The sequence below is a fragment of the Culex quinquefasciatus genome, chromosome 1 (assembly GCF_015732765.1).
Source record: "Culex quinquefasciatus strain JHB chromosome 1, VPISU_Cqui_1.0_pri_paternal, whole genome shotgun sequence".
Classification (NCBI taxonomy): domain Eukaryota; kingdom Metazoa; phylum Arthropoda; class Insecta; order Diptera; family Culicidae; genus Culex; species Culex quinquefasciatus.
The window spans coordinates 110718568-110739798 of record NC_051861.1 but is presented as its reverse complement, the minus strand read 5'-3'; the positions used below and the strand labels follow the sequence as shown (position 1 = coordinate 110739798).

At 37.5% G+C, this 21231-nt stretch overlaps 2 protein-coding genes across 3 annotated transcripts; both read right to left on the bottom strand.

The window, feature by feature from the left end:
• Positions 1-1568: 1568 nt before the first annotated feature.
• LOC119769391 (3-hydroxyacyl-CoA dehydrogenase type-2) lies at positions 1569-18368 on the bottom strand. Of its 2 annotated transcripts, none has more exons than XM_038261541.1 (3): positions 17924-18368; positions 2399-2563; positions 1569-2331 (listed from the first exon to the last, which is right to left on the bottom strand). In XM_038261541.1, the coding sequence occupies exons 1-3, from the start codon at positions 17930-17932 to the stop codon at positions 1738-1740; spliced, it is 768 nt and encodes a 255-aa protein (XP_038117469.1). In that variant the 5' UTR covers positions 17933-18368; the 3' UTR covers positions 1569-1737. The 2 variants fall into 2 exon arrangements, with proteins under 2 accessions (XP_038117469.1, XP_038117458.1); XM_038261530.1 differs by lacking the exon at positions 17924-18368 and adding an exon at positions 3010-3596.
• Positions 8575-17924, bottom strand: LOC6047706 (TAR DNA-binding protein 43). The gene is made up of 2 exons (XM_038261524.1): positions 17300-17924; positions 8575-10391 (listed from the first exon to the last, which is right to left on the bottom strand). The coding sequence occupies exon 2, from the start codon at positions 10334-10336 to the stop codon at positions 8714-8716; it is 1623 nt and encodes a 540-aa protein (XP_038117452.1). The 5' UTR covers positions 10337-10391; positions 17300-17924; the 3' UTR covers positions 8575-8713.
• Positions 18369-21231: the final 2863 nt, after the last annotated feature.

Below are 21231 nucleotides of genomic sequence, written 5' to 3'. Positions count from 1 at the left end.
CGTGTCGATTCGATTAGAGGGAAGGATTCGATTAGAGGGAAGCGTTTGACGGATGACGCAGTAATCCAGGGCCTTCGGCCCGGGTTTTTTGGAATGACACCCCAGTACCTTCGACAAAGACGTAAGTCTACGTCAAAAATATTTGGAGAAGGTAACTTTTTTGAAACTTGGCCACCCAATGTACCATAGTGCGATGGTCGGTTCTCCCAGCAGCGCGTGCCGTTCGTGGTTCATGCGCCTTCGCCACTCATTCAGAGCTGTACGTACTCCACCGTCGATCGTTCGCAGCACTTTCGGTTCGAAAACTTGCCGCAGCGTCCAGGTCTCATGGCCATTGAGGACATCCGGTCTAATCAGTGTCTTGTACAGGGTCAGCCTCGTGGCGCGTTGCACTTGATCAGATGTCAAGTTTTTCCGTAATCCAAAGTAGGCGCGATTCGCAGAGTGGATACGAGTCCGGATCTCTAAGCTGGTGTCGTTGTCGGCCGTTACCAGACTTACCAGCGATCCCAAGTATACGAATTCGCTCGCTTCTTTGAGCCCCTCCCTCTCATGTACTTTGTGTTCGTCGTATTCATGGCCAATCCAATTCGTCTTGCTTGCGTCTTTAAGGCGGTGTGTGTGTCCGTACCAACTCCTTGCAGTTTCGTTTAAACTCGTTGATGTTGCTTGTCGTCTTTGCATTCTTTCTAAGCTGGCTGTAAAGTTAAAATCCTTTGTAAAACGGCGAGTTCTGCGTGCATGTCTTTTTCCAGTTCTGCAATCTGAGATCGTCAGCTCCTCTAGTGCCATGCTCCCATGGCTAACCCTTCCGCATACCGTGGCTTTCGTCAAGCATTGTGGCGCCATCCTTTTTTCATACGATAAACCAGGGCTGAGCTGTAGGTTAGTCGTCGACAAACAAGTTCTTTACACAAAATGTCGCCCTCCTTAAACAATTTGGCGCCCTCAGCAGAGTCCAAGAGAAACTTTGCATTTTACAAATTTGCCAAATTGCCTAAGGGAGCATAAACAAACACAAGGGTATTGTACTCGATTCGTTGCTTCACCGACATCCATTGCAAACATGCTCCATCGAGGCGTCAGTCGATCACACTTCAGTATCAGTCGCATTATTTTGCCTGGTAGTACCTGCATCCTTTTCAGTTGTCGTTGTGTTCCCAAAAAACAAGATCGATGAACAATAGTCAAAGTGAGGAGCGATGAGCGAATTGTACACCGGAACTTTCGTCTCTGCCGTCAAGTAGCCTTCCGAATAGTACAGTCAATATGTTCGTTGAAGTTCAAAGGTACTTCATCGTCTCAACCATGCACTTCGTCTTCGCGATGTTCAGCTGCAGCTTCTTCCATTTCAACCAGTCCGTGAATCCTACTAGCACTTCGTTCATGATCTCAAAGCATCGAAGCGGTCACCCATCACAAACCAAACTGAAGTCACCTACCTTTCGGCCGGGTTTCGCTCAACCGTTCCTCCGTCTGACCTTGAAGATTTCCAACGATCCCGGGGTGCAATGTCATCTGAAGTAAAACAAGGAATTTCGGATATCAGTAATTGTAGACTTTCCGCATTTTTATTATGCAAACCTTTATGAAAACCAAAAAACTTTATTCTTTATATCTCTATAAGGCAACTGGCAACTCTCTTTCTCGGATCGTTTGACGACCCGCTTAGAAGACTAATAAATGCATCCGTATCGCAGACGGGAAGGTGAAGGTTCCAACAGGGACACTTTTTCTCTAGGGCATCATGCGCAGCGCTCCGTCCAGCCGGATGACCTCCCCGTTGAGCATCGGGTTCTCCACGATCGACTGCACCAGCTGGGCGTACTCGGCCGGTTCGCCGAGGCGCTGCGGGAACGGAACGGTTTTGGCGAGGAAGGCGCGCACCTTGTCCGGCAGGGCTTGCAGCATCGGGGTGTTGAACAGTCCGGGCGCGATGGTGCAGATGCGAATTCCTTGGGTGCTCAGGTCGCGCGCGATGGGCAGCGTCATTCCGACGACCGCGGCTTTGGATGCGGCGTACGCAGCCTGGCCAATCTGGCCATCGAAGGCCGCCACCGAGGCCGTGTTGACGATCACCCCGCGCTGACCGTCCGCGTTCGGTTCGTTCTCGCCCATGAGTCCCGCGGAGAGGCGGATCACGTTGAACGAGCCGGCCGTGTTGACCAGCAGCACGCGCTGGAAGTCCTCGAGCTTGTGGGCGACCTTCTTGTTGAAGTTGTACGTCTTGACGGCCACGGCGATGCCGGCACAGTTGACGGCCACGTCCAGCCGGCCAAACTGGGACTTGGCCAGCTCGAGCGCCCCGGTTACGTCCTTCTCGGAGAGAACCTAGTGAGATGGGAAAGAGGGAAGTCATGAACACAAGATCTACAGCGTACAAGAAGGGGTAACCTACATCAACCGGCACGAAGACGACGTTGTCGCCGAGCTCCTTCGCCACATCGGCACCCTTGGACGTGGGCAGATCCGCAAGCACCACCTTACTTCCAGTCCGGGCGAACCGCTCCACCGTTGCGCGTCCCAGGCCGGAGGCGCCACCAGTCACCAGAGCTACCGCGTTCTAGGGATGAGAAGAGAAACCGATTAGAATACTTCAAGAAACCTCACATGGTTTGAGCTCAATTTCGAACGGTTGATTTCGTAAGCGGTCATTCCAAAAACAAGAAGAGTCAAACAAAATCATAAAATAAGAGCACACAAGCAACGAGACAAACACAACCAAACACGACGAAACAGAACACAACCCACACACTCGCGGCAATTGCGTTCCGGGGTCTCACACTGGTTCGCGCAGCCAAGGTTTTGTGAGAGAAAGAGAAAAAAAGAAGGGTAAAATTTCGAAAGCAGAAGGTGAAAATTGTGCAACGAGAAGAAAGTTTGAGGAAAAAGAACTCATAAGAAAAAGGGTAAATAAAAAAAAATCAAAAATCAAAAACAACTTGTTAAACATCTTTGGTTCTGCCGCTTTTTGGCGTGTTCTTGCGCAAAGGAAAACAAGTTACTTACATCTCGCTCGCTCGCCATCCAAAAAACACGCACATCCATTGCTCATCCCATCATGCGCTCTCATCGCTTCTCTTGTTCAGCGCTCATCGCTCATGCTCGCGCGTCCAAAACGTCATCATCATCATCGTTTTCACTCTCGCGGATCGCTATTTTCTCCAACCCGTCGTCGTCGCCGCAAAGCGGAGCGGATCCACAAACAGACACAAACAACGACAGCCAAAAGAAGAGGGTAGGGAGGGAGGGGGCGAAAGAGAGTATACGGCGCCACAACAAAACAGACAATCAACAACAAGTACTCACTCGGCAACACAGAAAATTCAGCGTTATTTTAAGGAAAGAGATCACCCGGTGAGGAAGATTGGTCGAGGCAAATTTAGTTTTTTGGTCATTAACGGCGCCTTTGCTAGGTCTACTTTACCGACGTCAATCGAGATGTTGACAAAGCAAATCTAACTAAAATGGTTTGAGTTCGAATTAAAACAACATTTAAGCGTTGACCAATAAAGGCGCCTTTTCTAGATCTACTTTACCGACACCAAAAATCGATCGAAACGTTGGTAGAGCAAATTTAGTTTCAGTTCGAACAACGACATTTCAAGCAAAACAATGTAAATGAGCTAATGTCGAAGTGACATTTTTTTAAATTCCAATTCTTTTTTAAATTTTAAGATATTTAGATTTTAATGAACATTAAATGTTTCAATGCTGTAAAAAATTACTAAAACATTTTTTTAAATTTGAACTATTCAAAATATTTTAAATCTTTAATAAAAAAAAATCTAGAATTTCTCATTATTTTTTTTATTTTCAAAAAAAAATAAAATATTTGAAATCTATTAAAATTTTTTAAATCTATTTAAAAATTTGAAATCTATAAAATTTTTAAAATTTTTGAATTAAAAAAAATAATTATGAAATTTATGAAATTTTTGAAACTTTCAATTCTTTTTTAAATTTTCAAAAAAGGTTCAGTTTTTTTGAATTTTGTTATTTTTCAAATTAAAAAATCAAAAAAAAAATTTAAGCAAAAACAAAATTAAGTCAAAAATATTTTACACAAGATCTAAAAAAAAAACAAAGTCAAATAAAAAAAAATATTTTTTTATAGTTTTCAAATATTTTCAAAAATTTAAAAATAAAAAAAAAGATTAAAATTTCGAAAGATTTAAACTTTTTTTCCATTTCTAAAATTTTCAAAATTTTAAGGTTTTTATATTTCAATAAACATTGAATGTTTCAGTTTTAGATTTAAAAAAATCAACAAATTTTCATGATTTCTAGTTAATAAAAAAATAATAAGATCATTTTTTTTATAAATTTCAAATATTTTAAATTTTTATTGAAAAAAAAATTCTAGAATTTCTCTTAATTTTTTTTATATTTTTTTTATCTTTAAAAACATTTATTTCAAACCTTCAATTTTTTTTAATTTTCAAAAAATGTTCAGTTTTTTTGAATTTTGTTATTTTTCAAATTAAAAAAAAATTGAACTAAGTATTCGTTTACATAAACAATAGTGCAATAATCACCACGGATGTTTAAATTAGGAACGAGCAGGAGTCTATATCTTTTTTCATACTTCAACATTGGGCCATTTACATTGTTTTGCTTGATTTTAGCAGTTACCATGAGGGGTACTTTTTCAGATCTACTTTACCGATATCCACGATTTTCATTTTGAGGAACATCGATTTTTGGTAAAGCAAATTTAGCTGGAATTGTTGACTAAGCTTATTTTTTTTAGTAAATTTAACTTTTTGTTCATTACCGGCGCCTTTCCCAGAGCTACTTTGCCGACATCAATAATCTTTTTTTCCAGGAAGATCGAACATATTATTAGTAAAGCAAATCTAGCTAGAACTTTTTCAGATCAACAACATTCGAATTCTGACCATTGCCGGCGCCCGCCAAGCTCCTCGACCTCGACGAATCTTCCCCCAATTCCCGCGCCACTCACACCAGCAAGGAACCCTTTCTTTCGCTCAACACGGCAGCACCCGCAAAAGACGGTTCCGCTCATTTCTGTTTCACAACAAGTTTTGCGTGTATGTTTTTCAAAGATTTTCTGCTCTCTCGCGCCGTTATCATCATCTTCCGTGTTTACATAGGTATTTTGATCATCAAACCATCGCGTCATTATTATTCTAGATATAGGTTACGCACTCTACAGAGGTGTTCTGCGCTCTCGCTCTCAAAATGTTCACTCTCTCTTTTTGTTTGCTCTTTCGCGCGCTAATTACTGGGAGATTTATGCTCGCGCTAAGTAGTATTTTTTCACTTTTCTTATATAGGTTATGTGTTTTGTTTGAAGGGGGGTTACACACTCAATCTATGACATATCTTGCTATTGGTTTTGTTTTTTTGCGTACACAACGTGCGAAACTCATTCATATTTTTGCGTTTTTTTGTTTACTTTGCGTATTTGTTTGCTGCAACAACATCATACCACACACTTTTTGCTTTGTTTTGTTGTTATTTTGTGTTTTTTTTAATATTATATATTTGTTTTTGTAATTGTATTCTCTCATCTCAAGTTTTATTTGTATTTTGATATATAATCATAGTATATAGTTTGAATCAATAATGAATTTAATTCGACTTACATCTGCTCACATTCTACCCACTACCTCTCTCTTTCTCGCTCTCTGCAACTACTGCTTGTCTAACCTTTATTTAGTAGGAAACTGGTTGCACTAAGTGTAGAGTTCAAACAAATCCAAAAAACAACACAGGAAACTCACATCAATCCGACAAAGCGTACAGGTTAACAGTTTCTAATTGTGTTTTTTTTTTCACCTTCAAAAAGCTTCTCCTCGTTCCTGCCCGTCGCTTACCGACGCCTCTGCCTTACCGACTAACTTAAAACGCAAACACACGTCAAAAAACACAAAACTCGCTCTCAAACCGGCTGCGCTCTCTCTCTTTCCCTATTGTGTACGGGTAAAATAGTGTTAGTATTACTAAGAAACAAAAAATAGGGCGTCTACTTTACCGACGCGCGCACACACGCGTCGTCACTCACACTTGCTCGCAACGTCCTCTTGCTCGGCTTGTTTCTCAACCGCACGCACACCACCTTCCTCATCGCTCACACGCTTCCGCTTGTATTGCCTCCTCACCGTTGCGGGGTCTACTTTACCGACCTTCGGATTGCAGCACTCGTTCGGGCAGGGCATTCGTCGACCTAGCGCGCACACGTACACACACACAGAAAAGTTGAAAGCTCGCGAAGTCGGTAACGGGGATCTTCTTTACCGACGTCGCGAGCTTTCCATCTATCATACCGATTAAATAGTCGATCGCACGCGCACGCGCGCCCTCCGTTTGTGATTTGGTAAAAGGTTAAAACTTATGCGAAACCAAAAAAAATAGGTTAAAATTATCTGGGGGCGGGTTTGTGTGAATGGTGGTGGGCGGAGCTTGCGCGTTCAAGCCACGCCCCTCACCACTCTTTTTGGGGACAATAAAGCTAGGCATCGTTTTTTTGTTGGTTTGAAGGCGCACGAAAGGGGGCGGAGTCAGTCGTGGTGATTATTGCATTCGATCGTAATATTACGATCGTAATAGGGGGATGGCGTCGCTATTTTTAGACCACATTTTCCACTTTTTCTCATCGAAACCGACTACTTTATCGACTTCATTTTGCTGGGCGAGATAGGACGCCGTCTATTTTTAGACGATGACTCAGCACTTTTACAATCTTGCGCTTAAAAAAACCAGGTGGCAGCACGATGTAACGCCACGTCCCTATTTCTCGACTCACGATCGAGATTTCTCGATGGTAAGGATTACGACTTACCATCGTCAAATCTCGATCTAGCATCACGATTTACGACATACCATCGAGAAATTACGATCAAAATTTTACTGTTGAGAAATCTCGATCGTGGATCGAGAAATTACGATCGACATTTGTAATACCTCTTTTTAGAATATTTTTTTATTTAAAAGAAATATGAAAAACGTAAGTTCAATATTGATAATGTGAAAAAATTACAAATCTAAATTAATTTCTTTCTAACTTTAAACAATTAAAAAATCAAAAAAAATCAAAAATTCAGAGACAATAAAATTTAAAAAAATAAAAATTTAAAAAATTTTAAACGTATAAAAAATTTCAATTTTTATAAAAACTTCCAAAACTTAAAATTTTTTAAAATTTTCATAAATTTAAAAAAAATATTTTTTTTAAGAATTTTGAAAATTTTGAATTTTTTTTAAAAATTTGATTTTTTTTATATTTTGAAAATTTTAAAAAAATTTAAAGATTTTAAAAATTTCAAAAAATTCAATTTCAAAAATTTCAAAAAATTTAAAAATTTCAAAGATTTAAAAAATTTCAAAAATTTTAAAAATTTCAAAAATTTAAAAAATTTCAAAAAAATCAAAAATTTTAAAAATTTCAAAAATTTCAAAAATTTTAGAAATTTCAAAAATTTCAAAAATTTTAGAAATTTCAAAAATTTCAAAAATTTCAAAAATTTCAAAAATTTCAAAAATTTCAAAAATTTCAAAATTTCAAAATTTCAAAATTTCAAAATTTCAAAATTTCAAAATTTCAAAATTTCAAAATTTTAAAATTTTAAAATTTCAAAATTTCAACAAATTTAAAAATTCAAAAATTCAAAAATTCAAAATTCAAAATTCAAAATTTCAAAATTTTCAAAATTTCAAAATTTCAAAATTTCAAAATATCAAAATATCAAAAATTCAAAATTTCAAAATTTCAAAATTTCAAAATTTCAAAAATTTCAAAAATTTCAAAAATTTCAAAAATTTTAAAAATTTCAAAAATTTCAAAAATTTCAAAAAATTTAAAAATTTCAAAAAAATTAAAAATTTCAAAAATTTTAAAATTTTCTAAAAAATTTCAAAATTTCAAAAAATTTAAAAATTTCAAAAATTTTAAAAAAATTAAAAACTTTAAAAATTTCAAACAATTTTAAAAAAAATCAAAATTTCAAAAATATCAATCAATTCAAAAAATTCAAAAAATTCAAAAGTTCAAAAAATTAAAATTTTGAAAATTTAAAGAGAATTGAAAATTAGAAAACAATAAAAAAACAAATTTCAAAACATTTAAAAAATTCAAAAATTTAACAAAAAATAAAAATTCAAAAATTTAATATAAAAAAAAGCCAAAAATTTTAGAATTTTAAAAATTTCAATTATTCAAAAAAATTCAAAGATTTCAAAATTTCAAAATATTTCCCTGAAAATTTCAAAAATTTAAAATTTTAAAATTAAAAAAAAATGTTTTTTAAAAAAATATTTTTTTTTAAAATGTTCCAATTTTTTTTTAAATCTATTGAAAATCTTTTAATTTTTTTTTAATTATTGAAATTGAATAAATTTGTAAAAGATTTGGTAACGAGCTTCGAACCCATATCGAATGTTTTCGATTACAATCGAGAAATCTCGATCGTGAGTCGAGAAATTCCGATCGAAATATCACGATCGAATGCAATAATCACCACGAGTAACACGATTTCTTTAAGAGGGGGAGTGGTTTCGTCACACAATTTATTCCACTTTAGGTCAACTTTAAGCTCCGCCCCCTTTCGATTTTTTCGCAAATGAAAAATCAAGAAAGTCCCTTAATTCTCAACTTTTCGTCGTTTTTGTGTTTAGTGTGTGTGTGTAAGGGGGGGTGCGTGCGTTACAAATTCAGTGTGTAAGCATGTGGAGAGGCGCGCACGGGGTTCTACTGTCGGTTCTGTTCGCCTCGTCCGGCCGGTCCTCCGGCGGCCGCGTTTCCGTTACCTGATCCGTTCCAGGGCAGATATTCCTGGCCGGCGCCGGGGCCTCCGGAGCCGGGGCCACCGGCGGGATTGCCGGGACCGCCCGGGGCGTTGCCACCGCCCTGGCCAGGGGCGCCCGGTCCTCCGGGACCGCCCGAACCCTGCGGGTTGTTGTGCATCTGGTTGCCGATGAGGCTCCACTGGCTGAGGGCGGCCGCGATGATGGCCGGATTGATGGGCATCTGGTTGAGGTTCATGTTCCCGCCGGCACCCGGGCCGCCGTGGTTTCCGATGACTCCCGGAGCGCCGCCGCTATTACCACCAGCTCCCGCTCCACCCCCACTCAGGTGATTGCCACCCATCCCGGCGCCCGGCGCTGATCCATGGTGGCCTCCGTGGAGGCCCCCGGCGTTTCCCTGACCCCCGTTAGGACCAGGACCCGTCGAGTTCAACCCCAGCGCCTGCAGGTTCGGCATACTGTCGATGTTGCTGTTCTGGTTCTGCCGGCTCTGCTGCGAGTACTCGTTGTAGTTCCAGATCGGCTGGTTCTGCTGGGGCATACTGTTGTACCCTCCGCCGCCGCCACCACCTCCTCCACCGTGGTGATAGTTGCTGTTCATGTTCGAGTGGCTCTGCTGGCCACCGTAATCCGACCCGGAAGATCCACCACCCCTTCCACGCTCATCGTAGTTGGAAAAATTTCCACCCATCTGGTTCTTCTGCTGGTTCCGGTTATGTTCCGGCCTCGGCGAAGCCGTCGACACGTACACCGACGCCCCCTTGATCAGGTGATCCTCGCCGCACAAACTCTGCGCCACGTGCGGATCAATGAACGTCACAAACGCAAACGCCCGGAAAGGCTTCGGAATAAACACGTCCGTCACCTCGCCATACTTGCTAAAGTACTCCCGGATATCGTCCGCCGTCATGTCCTCCGTCACCCGCCCCAAAAAGATCTTGCTCGGCATCTGGTGCTGCATCTGATCCTTGCTCGACGGCACCTTCACGTCACACCAACGCCCATCAATCAAATGCCGCTTCGACAGCGCCTTCATCTGCGACTCGAACTTCGCAAACCGGATAAACCCGTACCCCTTGCTCTGCCCGGTCTTCGCGTCCTTCTTTATCTGCACCACCAGCAAATCCCCGAACACGTCAAAGTACTCCCGCAACCCCTCCTCCGTCGTCTTCCACGGCAACCCCAGCACAATCAAATCCGTCGTCGTCCTATTCCTATTCTCAATCCGCTTCGTCTTCGGCGTCGAGTTCTCCAACTTGTCATCGCTCTTCCGCTTGTTCTCCTTCGGAAACACACAAATGTAAATGTGACTCCCCCAGCCCTGCTCCGGCGCAAACGGGTGCAACTTGTTGTCGTTCAACCGCACCCCCCGGATCGCCCGGTTCTCCGGGTTCCGGTACTTCAGCCCGCACGCCCCGTAAAACTGCGCCTGCAGCGTCGACAGCGACAGCGTGCCGTCGTCCTCCAGCGGCAGCTCCACCGCCTCCTCGCCCTCCTCCTCCACGACCAGCACGCCCCCCGGCATCCCCCCTAGCGAGTCGCTTCCGACGCCGTGTTCCGCGTCCATGGTGCCGCCGTACGGTACCGTACCGTAGTCGTAATCGTTCGCGTACAGTGTGTCTCTGGAAAGGGGTCCGGGGAGAAAGTGTTGGTTAGAAATGTGAAGATGAGTTAAGTTTAGGTGGCAAACCCCGGCGAAGTCCGTGATAGGGAAACTAATTATTGATGTACCACCGAGTGGATCGTACCGAAATTGCTGTGCAAAATTAGGATAACAGTGGTAAGTACAGTGTAGCGAGTTGAGAACCACCAGGTAAGTGATTTTTGTTTACTACAACAAATTGTTAAGTTAAAGTTGAGTGAGTCTATGATTAGATTAGTAGTGGAAAAGCAGCCTACAGCAAATAAGACATAACATAACAAACGGACCTATTGAAGCATGTGGCATTCGCATTACAATCCCAATTGTAATCACTTATTTGGCGCTGCGGCGAACCTTGAATATTTCACACTTAAATGTTTTTTTAGAAACATTGAAGCGTATACCGAGTACCAAGCACATCAAAGCCAGTAGCGTTCGCGTTAAAGATTATATAGACTATCGCTTTTGAAAGTTCGTACAGAAAACCAGATACCAGTACAAATCGTTCAAACCGAAGTACTGTAGCCTGCCGGCAAGTGTTCTGCCGAAAAATGATGGAAAAATCATATTTACAAGAAAAGCCAGCGCAACGAATTTCAAACGACATGTATAACTGAAGGCATAAGGGTAATCAGAATCAACGAAGAAATCGCTACCATCAAGTTGGTGGTGCAAACTGACAATATTCTACTTGAAGCATCGAAATGATTGCTCTAGGCCCTCGAATATCACGTCTGTGATTGGGATATGCATGTTTTCGGCGACCGAAAATCCGCAAAGGATATGGGGTACAACAATTTTTTGGCACCTGCGTACAAACAACGTCTAAATGTAGGAAAGTTGAAATTTGATCTGCTTTTTGCTGAATTAATGAACCTTTTATTTGTCATACTTTTTCAGGTCAGAGCTTTTCGAAGCAGTGTTTTGTGCTACAAGTAGGGCGTCCAATTTTCCCGGGTTTTGAATTTCCCGGGAAACGGGAAAAATATTTTTTAAATCCCGGGAATTCCCGGGATCCCGGGAAATTTTTGAAGCAGTCATAAAATGTATGTTTTCATAATATTTGACATTTTTTCAAGCTCAATAATAATAATTGGTGACAATCTACACTTCAATCTAAACAAGGACGACAGTTTTTAAATAACTTAAAAGAAATTAAAATTGTTTTTTTTTATTTAAAAAAAGTTCAAATTTAAATTTTCAATGTCATTCAAATTAAATAAGTGTTTTATAAATAAATTTCTTTTATATATTTTAATATATGCCATAACTAGAAAAGCTAGACAAATTTCTTTGAAAATATCTACAAAAACGAGAAGCGACAACAAAACAAGAGTTTTTTTTTTAAAAAAAAGGTCCTATAAGCCATTGGGACCATCCATAAACCACGTGGACACTTTAGGGGGTATGGCGATTGTCCACGCTCCATACAAAAAGGTTTTTTTGTATGGACAATTGTCCACGATGGGGGTTGAGATTTCAAAAAGTGTCCACGTGGTTTATGGATGGTCCCATTGTCCTTCATATTAAAAAAACAGTCAATGCAAAATTTTAGATAACTTTTGAATGTTTTATTTTATATAAAACATATTTTAATAATTCTCTTTAAGTTACTACCGTCAACTAGGGAAAATCAGGAATACAGGCTGAAAAGGCACAGGAGATTTCAGAGCAATACATTTGGAAATCGGTGTACTAAAATTTTTTTCTGTTCCTGTTTTAACCAAAGTTATTCAAAACACGCTGCAATTTTTTTTTCTTAAATAGCTGTCTTATTTCGTTACTTCTGTAATTCTGTAATTCTGTAATTTCGGAATACATTCGTCCGGCTTCAGCTGAAGATTCATGCTGTCCCATGTTGCATGTACGAGTGTAGACCTACGGAAAACCTTGCCGCGAGGAGAGGTGAGTGAGAAGTACACGAACCACCTACGACATAATTCCTCGGGCGGCCCAGGTCAACTCGAAGTTACCCCAGGCACCCCCAGTGCAGGACACATTGGGGGTAGAAAGTGTATAGAATTTTCAGTGAATACAATAATTATGACAATATAGGTTCATATAATCCTTATTCCTGGATCTTACCTTTTGACACTATCAAACCTAGCAATATTACTATTGCATCTTACCATTCCCTTTTGACAGTGTCAACTTCAAACCTTCATCCATTGTGCAATTAACACCTAATTTCCGCTATATTCTTCATGCGGAATCGTCGTCTACTTTCTTCGCCTTATTATCACTTAACCACGACGCGATATTGTTCTCACATTTTTTGAGCTTCAACGACCGATTGTTATTCACGCACTTATAAAAATACTTGTTCTGTTTCGCGGCTTTGTGAAAATACACGTGTGTTGGCTTATACAATGACTTTTTCGGTCATCGTATGCTCGCAAGGTACATGAAAGAGAAAGAGAAAAATGGGATAAGTACAATGTAAAATAAAATCGAACATTGAATAACATACTAACACAGAAAGAAAGAATAAAGAAACCTTATTTTGCAACTAGACAGAACTACTAACTTGTAACGAGAAGTTTTCGAGAAAACAACTGAAGTTGTGACATATGGGACAAGACAAACAACTTGAATAGTTAACATATATAATAAAACATATTGAACGTACCTTTAATCATATTAATAACAGTTATGCCCAAATTTCTTACCAATTTTTTCAGCAGTTACATTTCTACAATAATGTATTGCGATTCCAAGATTGAAGAATAGAGTACTTAAAGTTTGTGAAGTAAGGGACAAGTTATAGCAATAACAAAAAATAGATAGGTAGATTTTACTAAATTTTATCTTAAAATAATAGGAAAAATCTAGCTTGTTTTGAAAATAGCCAATGCACCAATTGCAAACATACAGCATTTCACGTTCACACCATATGGAGTAAGTGTGATAAACTATATGTCCACATTCGGCGCCTCACCTTTTTCAAAATACAGGAAATGATAGAAGGAAGACCCCATTTTGTATAGTGGAAGATTTCTGCAACAGCTTGGATTCGGACCAGACATTTTGTCTGAAATAAGAGAGAAAGACCAATATTAAATTGTGGTATTATCACTAAATCCTATCATCCTTTCACCCCCCAAGACATGGTCTATCCTTCGTGCCTTCGTGTCTTGGGTGATGGCGAATTCTACCTTCTTCAATGATCTTCGGATCACCTCCAACTAGAATTCACAACAGGACCTCCCTCGGCTCCAGTTTACAACATGACAGCGACGAGAACACAGCCGAATGGGAGTTGACAGTATCAAATGCATGCTATACCCTTTGCTTTGCTGGATACTTACTAATAGCAAAGGGCGAGAGTCCTGCGACTCTCAGCAATCATGAATACTGCCCATTTGCCACAAATAGCTGTCTTATTTCGTTACTTGCCCCAAAATCCGGAGTTTGATGAAAAATAATTTAAGATGATAATTTTCAATTTTAATATCATAAATATAAATACGATAAATAGTCTTCAAAAATACGTAAAATTAAATAGAAAATATTTATTGCGCCAGGCATTTTGCGGATCTATGACTAAATTATAATCAATTTTCCCTTATCAGTCAAATTAAAGCTGATATATGCCGAATACAAATTTTAATGCTTTAAAGTTCGTATCGATTACTATGTATTTTACTGTTCATCTATTTCTACAACAAAATTTGAATTTTCAGACCAAAATTTTATTTTTTTTTTCAATTTTGGGAATTCCCGGGACAAATTATGAAAATTCCCGGGATTCGGGAATTCCCGGTTTTGGAAAAATCCCGGGATTTGTGTCCCGGGAATTCCCGGGATGGACGCACTAGCTACAAGTTTAATTGAAGTTTGTTCTAGTCACGCAAAAGCGGTCCGGAGTTCAGAATTGCCCTTGGATATAATGACAGAAGATTCAAAAATTCAATGAATCGAAGTTCCATTCGCAGATTCGATAATTTAAAGATTTTATTATTCGAAGATTCAAAGATTCATTCGAAGATTCGTTAATTTCCAAATTAGATGATTTGAAGCTTCAAAGATTAGGAGATTCAAATTTTTGAAGAATTGATGTTTCGAAAATTCGATGATTTGAAGATTCGAAGACTAGAAGATTTGAAGATTAGAAGAATCGTTTTTTTTTAATGATTCGAAGTTTCCTAGTTTCATTCGCAGATTAAATAGTTTTATTATTTTTTTTTTATTATTCGAAGATTTGAGGCTTCTAAAATTCGAAGATCTAAAAATTTGATGTTTCGTGGCTTAGAAGATTCGATGATTTGCACAATCGATGATTCAAAGCCTAGAAGATTCAAAGATTTGATGATTCGAAGATTTAAAGAAACGATGATTCCTAGATTTCAAATTTTATTCGCAGATTCGATAATTCGAAGATTCTATTATTCAATGATTCGATGACTACAGAATTCAAAGATTGAAAAGTTAGAAGATTGGAAGATTCGATTATCATTTTTCTTTTTAAATATTTTGATTCGATGATTCGTCTTTAATCGTCGTTCGTTTGAAATTTTAGATCAATTAGATTTAGATCAATATTTGAACGAAAAATCATGGCAATGATGGAAGTCTTCACGTTAAGTGGTCCGGAGTTCAGAAAGCCGAATTGAAAAATAATTCTATAAAGTTCACCTAAGTGTTACCTAACAAATTTTGATGCCTCCTTTTCAAAACTAAGGTTAACATTTTTTTTTTCGAAAATTTTAAAATTGAGAACAGAAAAATCCTAAGATTTAATGATTCTAAGATTCGATGATTTGAAGATTCGAAACTTCTAAGATTCAAATATTCGATGATTAGATTCAAAAATTAGAAGATTAGAAGGTTCAAAGGTTATAAGAAGATGCAAAGATTAGAAGATTCAAAGATAAGAATATTAGAAGATTCAAAGATTAGAAGATGCAAAGATTAGAAGATTCCAAAATTAGAAGATTCAAAGAGTAAAAGGAGTAAAATATTAAAAGATTCAAAGATTAGAAGATTCAAAAATTATAAGAATCAAAGATTAGAAGATTAAAAAAATTTAAGATTCAAAGATTAGAAGATTCAAAAATATAAGATTCAAAGATTAGAAGGTTCAAAGATTAGAAGAATCAAAGATTAGAAGATTCTAATAAAAGAAGATTCAAAGATTAGAAAATTCAAAGATTAGAAGATTCAAAGATTACACGCAGAAAAATGTTTTGTAGAATCAGCCTGTACGAGGTTTGAATCAACAAAATTTTTGTTGAGTATAATCAACGCCGATTTTGCGTTGAAACAAACCTTGATTTTCTCAATTCCACAAAAGTCTTTTGTTGTTTTGAAAAAGCTGCTTTGACGTTTAGCGTTGATTCAACAAAAATCATGATTTTCAAATTAGCTTGTTCTCTTCCTCTAAATGATTGTTCGTGTCCTTCAGTTAGCCACTTTATTCTGCTTTTAAGGTGTAAAACATCCCTAATATAGGCTCTGTAATCTTGAAATTGGTCTACACGTTTTAGGGGAAGTTTTCACATGTTTGACAGGTTAAGGAATCAGTCCTAATGGCATCCAATTTGATGATTTTCACTATTTAAACAACTTATTCAACAAAACTATTCATAGAAACTTGCTTGCTCACTTCCTACTGAGTTATTTATCACTCGATTTCAGTTGAAAGCTCTTTTTAGGCGCTTAAATTGAAGGCCAAAGTGCTGATATGCCAACATTAGTTGCACGATGAAATTACATGCATACAAAAGCTTAGCAGAGAAAAGTGTCAGATTTTAGACGGTTATATATTTGTTCAGAAAAATGGAAATGGCATGATTTATGCCCTATTCAATAGAAAGGCTAGAGTTATTTAAGAACGGACATCTCAAATCAAAACTACCATTAGAAGCACGAGAGAACTGTCAAACGGAGGTACCAATCGAGCAAAAGACAATAGCTTTTGTTCGATTGATACCTCCGTTTGACAGTTCTCGTGCTTCGATTGGTACTTTTGGTTTGAGATGTCCGTTCTCCAATAACTCCAGCTTCTCTACTATACAGGGGTGGCATTGAGCCTATGGGTGAGATTGGGTCATACAAATTTCTGAATTTTTGTATGACCCAATCTCACCGCTAGACCCAAAAAGTCACCCCTGATGAGGATATTCAAGAATGACTTCCCTAACACGGACGTGAAATTCAAGTACTTAAAATTCATACAATTCGACTGGTTATGGATGTACATAGACCCCGTTGTGACTGACAGAACTGTTTAGACTTTTTATTGATTTTTATCCAGGATTCCTAGACTACCTCTATTACGGACGTAGTTTGCAAGATCCTTTGAATGAAACCGTCGTTGATTCTGATTGCCTTGCCTCTGTCGGCGATCGGTTTTTGGATGGAAACATTCAGAAGTCACGGGAAACGTAGTCTGCCTGATTTCCATCTAGCAAAACACTCGCAGCGCCAAATAAGTGATTACACAATTGTGGTTGAACGAATGTTTGGTCCCACATTTCGCAGCAGGTTCGTTTGTTATGTTATGTTCTACTTGCTGTAAGCTTCTTTTCTGCAACTTCTCCTTAACTTCAACATCACTGAAAGCCTTCGATTTTTCGTTCTCGCGATCAGTGTTTTGGTATGAAGAATTGTTTGTTCGATGATTTTGCTTCAATTTCACCAACGTTGCGCTCGCTGCATTCGTTTTTTTTTAAGTTGCAGGTCACGACACCACCGCCTGCAAGTCGCTTCAAAATATATAAATATAAATTTATCGTCCGGATTCCGCGCTTCGCGGGGTTTGCCACCATTTTTCGTTGTTGTTTGCTTTCTCGTAATTTTAGAACGACGTTCAAACTACTTTTTCGATTCTGAGGAAGACTGAAAAGAAAAATAAAGCAAAGCAAACCCTGTTTTGGTTCAACTCACTCGAAACTCGTTCCTGCCGGGCCCCGAAAATCTGCTCCTGGCCGCCGCTTCTACCTCCAACGAGTGCTCACGCACACACCCTTATCAGCTGCCGATTTTTGCGATGTTTGGTGTGCGTTCCAACGGGATTTCTGCTGCTGATTTCTGTGTTTGTTTACCAACGCAGTTTGGTATGACAGTTGTGTGACACTTGCCAAAAAAGGGAATACTTTTTCGTTTTGTTCAGGAGACAAAATTTTTGGCAGAGTAGGCCGTGTGACCTCTTTTCAAACTTTATTTTTTTCGACGGTCGCTCTCGCTCTTTCCTTTTCGCTCGCACACTCCAAAGGTGAAGAGAAGATGGGGAAGAAGACACGGACTGGGCAGAACGAAGAAACGGGACAGAGGGAATCGCTCTCTTTCTCTTCTTTTCGTTGCTCTCCTTTTTTTCCGGAGTGTGAAAAAACCAAGATGGAGGAACAAATTATCGCACTCTCGAGGGGGGGTCAGGCAGATCTTTCTTTTGCTGGATTTTACCCACAAAAAAAAAACAACTCTTTTTCAACTCGCTCACGCACGCACGCACGCACTTTTCCACTCAAGAAACCGCTCACAAAATTCTGGTGATTTTCACGGGGCAAATACCTTCAGCATTTCGCGTGTGTGTGTGTGTCACACTCGGAAAAATTTCCTTTCGAGTAAAAGTGCACTTTTCTCCCGCGACTTGACGCTGCAGCTCCCAAAAATAAACACGCGGGGCTTTTCCGGCCGAAAAAAAAAACGTTTTCGTTCGACTTTTCTGACGCTATTTTTAAAACACCGTTTTTTGATGTGTGTTTTATAAAAAGAACACTAGCGCTCCTCCACCGCGACGACCAACTCCGTCTCTCTCGTTCTGACGCGCGTTACGTAAGAGAGCTGTTGTGCTCTCACTCTCGTTCACACACGGCGCACCACACACACGCGTTCGCTCTCGCTCCAACACTGGATTCTCTCACGCGCGCGCGCACACCACGACCACGATTCAACAAACTCGCAAACAACTCGCGCAAACCACGACCGAACTCGACGACTGCTCAACGATGAATGAAAATGCGGGGAGAAAAGAGTTCTGAAAATGCTGTCGAGTTTGACAGTTGGGATTTGGAGGGTGGGTAGGAAGGTTGGTGAAAAGAGGTACTAGAATGTCGCAGGTAATAGTGGCGTGGGGCTACGTTAAAATCTGTTAAAATACATTACAAAATTCCAAAATATTTTTTTTCTAAAACTATAAAACTCTAAAATTCTAAAATTCTAAAATTCTGAAATTCTGAAATTCTGAAATTCTAAAATTCTAAAATTCTAAAATTCTAAAATTCTAAAATTCTAAAATTCAAGAATTGCTAAAATTGCTAAAATTGCTAAAATTGCTAAAATTGCTAAAATCGCTGAAATTGCTAAAATCGCTAAAAAAAATGTTAAAATTGTTAAAATTGCTAAAATTGCTAAAATTCTAAAATTGCTAAAATTACTAAAATTGCTGAAATTGCCAAGGAAATTGCTATAATTGCTAAAATTGCAAAAAAATGCAGAAGTTTCTAAAATTGCTAAAATTGTTAAAATTGCTAAAACTGCTAAAATCGCTGAGATTGCTAAAATTTTTAAAAATGCTCAAATTAATAAAATGACTAAAATTGATAAAATTGTTAAAATTGCTAAAAAAATTTAAATTGATATAATTGCTTATAATTTATAAAATTGCTAAAATTGATAAAATTGCTAAAACTGCTAAAATTGATAAAATTGTTACAATTGATAAAATTGCTAAAATTGCTAAAATTGCTAAAATTGCTAAAATCGCTGAAATTGCTAAAATTGCTAAAAAAATTGTTAAAATTGTTAAAATTGCTAAAATTCTAAAATTGCTAAAATTACTAGAATTGCTGAAATTGCTATAATTGCTAAAATTGCAAAAATTGCAGAAGTTTCTAAAATTGTTAAAATTGCTAAAACTGCTAAAATCGCTGAGATTGCTAAAATTTTTAAAAATGCTCAAATTAATAAAATGACTAAAATTGATAAAATTGTTAAAATTGCTAAAAAAAATTAAATTTATATAATTGCTTAAAATTTATAAAATTGCTAAAATTGATAAAATTGCTAAAACTGCTAAAATTGATAAAATTGTTACAATTGTTAAAATTGCTAAAATTGCTAAAAATGCTAAAATTTCTAATATTGCTGAAATTGCTTAAAATTGCTGGAATTGACGAAAATGTTGAAATCGCTAAAATTGCTGAAATAGCTAAAATTGCTAAAATAACTAAAACTGCTAAAATGGCTAAAATCACTGAAATTGATAAAATTGCTAAATTGATAAAATTGCTAACATTTTTTAAAAAATAAAATTTTAAGATTCTGAAGATTTTAATCGGGTGTTATGTTTTTCATTAAGGGATTACATACATGTAAAAAAACACCAAAATTCATGTTAAAGAAAATTAATTGAATCCACTTAAAAGATGTTTTTCAATCACTCCTGAAAGTTTCATGAAGATATTTCATGATTAAACTGAGTAAGAGACGATTTAAGATCAAAATTTGGCCATGCGCAAAGCGGGCTGTCAAACTTTGTGAGCGTTTTTCTCTAAACACCTTGTTGATTTACGGGTGCCACGATATCTCGAGATTGGATGGACCAAATTGGCTGAAATTTGTGGTGAAGACTCTCAAGACATATCTCGTGTGCATGACGAAGCCCGATTTTGAAATTTTGCTTTTTTAAAAAAATACAAAAATCAAATATTGACGATTTTTTTTATGAAAAACATAAGAATATTTTTAACTTTTTTTAAAATAAACTATTTGAAAATCGGCCTTCGTCATGCACACGGGAATAGTTTGATGAGTCTTCACCAAAATTTTGAGCCGATTTGGTCAGAGCAGTGTTGGAATATCGTGGCATCCGTTTTTTGAAACTGCTAACTTCATGTAATGTATATTTTAATGCCCTGGAAACAGATTTAAAAAAAAAGTTCAAATGTGCGCTCAATCAACCTCTGACATTTTTGCCGATTTACATGTATGTAACCCTAGATGTAACCCCTTAATGTATTTTAATTCTCAAATACACAAAATGTTTAAGTTAAAAACCAAAATTTAGAAACCAAATAATTAAAATACGGAATAATTAGTGATTCTGAAATGTTCATGAGCTGCTATTTGTTCGTCATCTTAGATTACAGAAAATCAGATAATTTTAGAGCATTTGTGGTTAGAGACGAAAATTTCGAATTTTGGCTTGATTAGACTACCTGGAGCAAAGTTTTTTAAACCAAGATTTTTTAGAATTTTTAATATTTTAAATTGTTTTTTTTTTAATATTAAATTTTTATATTTCAGAATTTATAATTATTTAAGTCTTTTAAATTTTAGTTTGGTTATTAATTATGTTTTTTGAGTTTTTATTTTTTGCATTTTTAGATTCTTGAAAATGTGAATTCCTGAATTTATAAATTTCTGCTTTTTTATTTTGAATTATTTGAATTTATGAATATTTGTATTATTGAAGTTCAGAATTTTTGATATTTTTAGTTATCGAACACAATCCAAAGTCAATTATCCGATGCCTCGATTATACGAAGTTTCGATTATCCGAAGGTTCAATGGCACTTCGAATAATCGAATCACGAGCAAAAAACACGAATTTTTATTGCCCATTTCACGAACTACTAAAGTTTTCTGTAAATCGTCTTCACCTATAATTTTTTCGTCACAGTGCTCATGGCTGGCTGCAGTTGTCAAATTTGCACCTTGATAGAGTGCTGCGCAGTTATTTTCATCTCAGTGTAATTTTCTACACAAACCAAATTTGGCTAGGAGTAGTTTCGAGTTATGTCCAAAAGAAGCCCAACGCATTTTTTGATCATTCATGGAACTATGAAGGCTTAAGGAACTAGACAATTGAACATTAT